Source organism: Eriocheir sinensis, chromosome 41, assembly GCF_024679095.1.
Source record: "Eriocheir sinensis breed Jianghai 21 chromosome 41, ASM2467909v1, whole genome shotgun sequence".
Taxonomy (NCBI): Eukaryota; Metazoa; Arthropoda; class Malacostraca; order Decapoda; family Varunidae; genus Eriocheir; species Eriocheir sinensis.
This window is the reverse complement of record NC_066549.1, coordinates 2,225,212-2,228,673: the sequence shown is the minus strand read 5'-3', so window position 1 is coordinate 2,228,673 and position 3,462 is coordinate 2,225,212. Positions and strand designations below refer to the sequence as shown.

The window sequence follows — 3,462 nt, the reverse complement described above, 5'->3', positions numbered from 1 at the left end:
TGGCTCTTTCTTTTTGTTTCACCACTTGCAAGTTTTATACCCATGTAAAAGTTTTTCCTAAATACGTGATGAACTGATTGGAATTGAACATTTTTTTTTATATTTTGAAAAAATCTTTTTTCGTATTTAACTTTTTTTTCCATTCATCATAATCTTTTGAAACTTCTGCAATATTCTCACATCATTCACCGGAATGTGTGTGTGTGTGTGTGTGTGTGTGTGTGTGTGTGTGTGTGTGTGTGTGTGTGTGTGTGAAATTCACCACGTCCTGATCCCGAGCTGGACTCACCCTCGCCAGCAAGTACACACCCGAATAGAGCAAGCTCCTTTTAGTCGATCTTTGGGTACTACCGGGACCTTCACATATCACACATCCCTATTGTTCAAGGTGGGGGCAGTAACCGCTCCTTGTCAGCGGAAAAACCTCGGCCTGAGCGGGGCTCGAACCTCAGCCTGCCAAGCCGGAGCCTGACAGGGCAGAGCCACGGCCTTCTATATAGAAGGCCGTGGCGGAGCCTATTGTGTGTGTGTGTGTGTGTGTGTGTGTGTGTGTGTGTGTGTGTGCGCCAGTAATTATGTGACTGTATAAGAAATAATGCAATGTTTCATGTGCACACAGGAAGCATCTCGTAATTTGCAGGTTGGCGCCATATTGTTAGTTCACCAATTTTCCTTTTGCATCAACGTGAGCTATTTTACGTTTGTTTAAATATCACAGGAGTAAACTATTGATATTGGCGCTTTTCTTTTGACGGTGTAACAGCGGCAGGAGCTTATCTCAGACGCGTCGGCATGGTGCTCTTAAGATATAATCTCAATATGAACATAATGATATTACGTAAAGGTTCATAACTGATAATAAAACAAATTAATACGAGTCGATACTAATGCGACGGAGATGAGCACCGAGGCCAAGCGCAGCTACTGCGTATGCTCCCAAATTTACTCACTAACTTATACTTCAATAATATGGTAAGGTGTTCCATTAAACGTGTATCATGCATTTTATTACGTGGCAGGAACGGGAAAAGCAAACATACATGATAACAAGCTGAAGCCATCATTAACAACTAACAAAAAACATAGAAGGAAAACCATTCTACAGTCACGGGTTATGGGCTGGGAATCCCTGAATGGCCCAAGGGAGGAGGGAAAGCAAGAGGAGAGAAAGGGGGCGGTCCTGTCACGCTGGTACCTGGCCGGTGAGGGTATATAAGCAGAACCACCGGCTCCAGCATTCACACCAACTCTCCGCACTCATCCTCCAAGGTTCCAGCCCTCCGAATAGCTCCTCATTAAACATGGTGAGTGGTGGTGCTCTCAGCGTATACCAGTCTGTCTAATGCCAGTATCTGTTTCCGCCCTTCCTTCCTGTCTCTATACCGTCATCCTAAGTAAGACCAGCATTTACTCTTCTAATTATATATTACCGCCTCCAATGTTAGTTAATGCTTCTGTCAGTATCCTTCCTTCCTATCTCTATACCGTCAACCTAAGTAAGACCAGCACTTTCTCTTCGATCCACGCATTTCTGCCTCCAGTTTTAGTAAATGAATCTGTCAGTATCCTGCCTTTCTATCCCAATAGGTACTGCCATGCTAAGTACGACCAGCACTTCCTCTTTTTCCTACGCATTTCTATTACCTCCGATGTTAGGTTTCTGTTGCTCTTCACCTCCCACTCGTTTCTCTCTCATTAAAATTCCGGAATGAATTTTGGTTCTTGCTCCATCCCCGACATGGCTCCACATCTTCGTCTTTGTTTTATTGACACACACATATATACGAGTTTCCTTCATTTCGTTAACCAGTCTCGTTGAAATAGGAAATATATCTTCCAATGCTTCCTCTTCTTTCCTTTAGTTAGTGTTGTTAGTCTCTTATTTCCCTCATCGCTGAGACTTGACATTCATCAACACCAAACCTTTTCTCATTCATATCCTTTTACCGACGTGCATAGACTCTCTTAGATCAAGTAGGACTCAGTAACCTTCCCGCCATTTTTCCTATATAGCCTGTCCTTCGTAATCTATTTGCAGCCTTTCTTTAGATGTGTGTTCCCACCAAACAGTTATGTAAAATAGATAAAGTATGTAGTTTAGATTTAAATCAGACTTTTCTTCGTGTGATTCTAATATCATCATAATTTGCATCCTTTAACCTGATGTTTGACGACAGGTTCGCCCGCTGTTTGTGGCCGCGCTGGTGCTGGTGGTGCTGGTGGTGGACGCCCAGGACGCGTGCAGGCACTACTGCAAATCAAATAACCCACCTGGTTCAGTGTACTGTTGTGACGACGGTTCTGGTGTCGGGGAGTTCACAGGTGATTAGTCGTTGATTTACTTCACTGCGAAAATCGAGTACTCATAAAATGTACTATCTGATAATGCTTACTTTATACATCCTTAATGTAATATTTTCATAAACCCTTTCAGAAAACTTTGCTTTCAAGTAACATGAACAAACAGCCACTAATGCTCCTATTGTTCTACCCTCAGAACACGCAGGAAAGTGTCCGAAGCGTCCAGTCTGCCCTCCTACTATCCAAAAATTCAGGGGCCCCAAGGTGAGTTACCGCTCATGAGTTAGTCGTCTGCATCGCTCGGGTCACTGTAGGTTGGGGTTGGAGTCGGCACGCGTTTTCTGTCAGCTTGGAGTTTTAAATATTTATAATAAGTGTGTTGAACAGCATAAATTATAAGCTGGTACTGAATAACATGAACAGTTCATAGGTCAGCCTTTTAGAGATTATATGCAATTCGAGCGACTCCTCACCTGTGTTCTGGCTGATTTCCCATTACAGCAAACTGTTGTTATGATCACAAGGTATTTTCATCCTGATGAAACAAAATGTCTCGTAGAATCATGAAGCCAACGTAGTCACAGTCTCACAAAGCAGGCATTCTTTTCGCTAATCACAACTCTTCGTGCCACCAGGTGTGTGCTCACGACGGCCAGTGTTCCCGCAACGAGAAGTGCTGCTACGACGCCTGCCTCGAGCACCACGCCTGCCTCCTGGCCGTCCACTAGCTCGCCCGCCGCCTCCCCCTCCCTGGTGCCGGCGAGGGCTCCTCCCAGCCAGCAGGCATCGGGGGCCGGGAAGCTGGAGGCCTTCTCCTGGGACGAGGCCATACTTTGTTATTCAACTGTTTTACTTACTTGTTAAATCATGAGAAAGAGAGGAAAAAAATCATTCAAAAAATAAAATAATAAACTATAGTATTTGATTTCTTGTCTCCTAAGTTTTCTCTCTTTTGAGCAGAATGATTTTTATTAACATTATGAGGTACTATGCGTGATTGCGAGTGTTCAAACTTAATGATCTATTTCGGTTTCGGTCACTTTCTTCCTAAGACCCTCTTTGTCTTTGTCTTACTGACGTCATGCGCAAGCAGATACACAGTTTGACCCAGCATCCCACCCGCGTGAAGTTGCCTGACCCCTTCTTTGTATGTTTCTTCCA

At 43.9% G+C, this 3,462-nt stretch overlaps 1 protein-coding gene across 1 annotated transcript; it reads left to right on the top strand.

Moving 5' to 3' along the window:
- The first annotated feature begins 1,138 nt into the window (after nucleotides 1-1,138).
- LOC127009492 (uncharacterized) lies at nucleotides 1,139-3,218 on the top strand. The gene is made up of 4 exons (XM_050882597.1): nucleotides 1,139-1,304; nucleotides 2,178-2,322; nucleotides 2,498-2,565; nucleotides 2,937-3,218. The coding sequence occupies exons 1-4, from the start codon at nucleotides 1,302-1,304 to the stop codon at nucleotides 3,027-3,029; spliced, it is 309 nt and encodes a 102-aa protein (XP_050738554.1). The 5' UTR covers nucleotides 1,139-1,301; the 3' UTR covers nucleotides 3,030-3,218.
- Nucleotides 3,219-3,462: the final 244 nt, after the last annotated feature.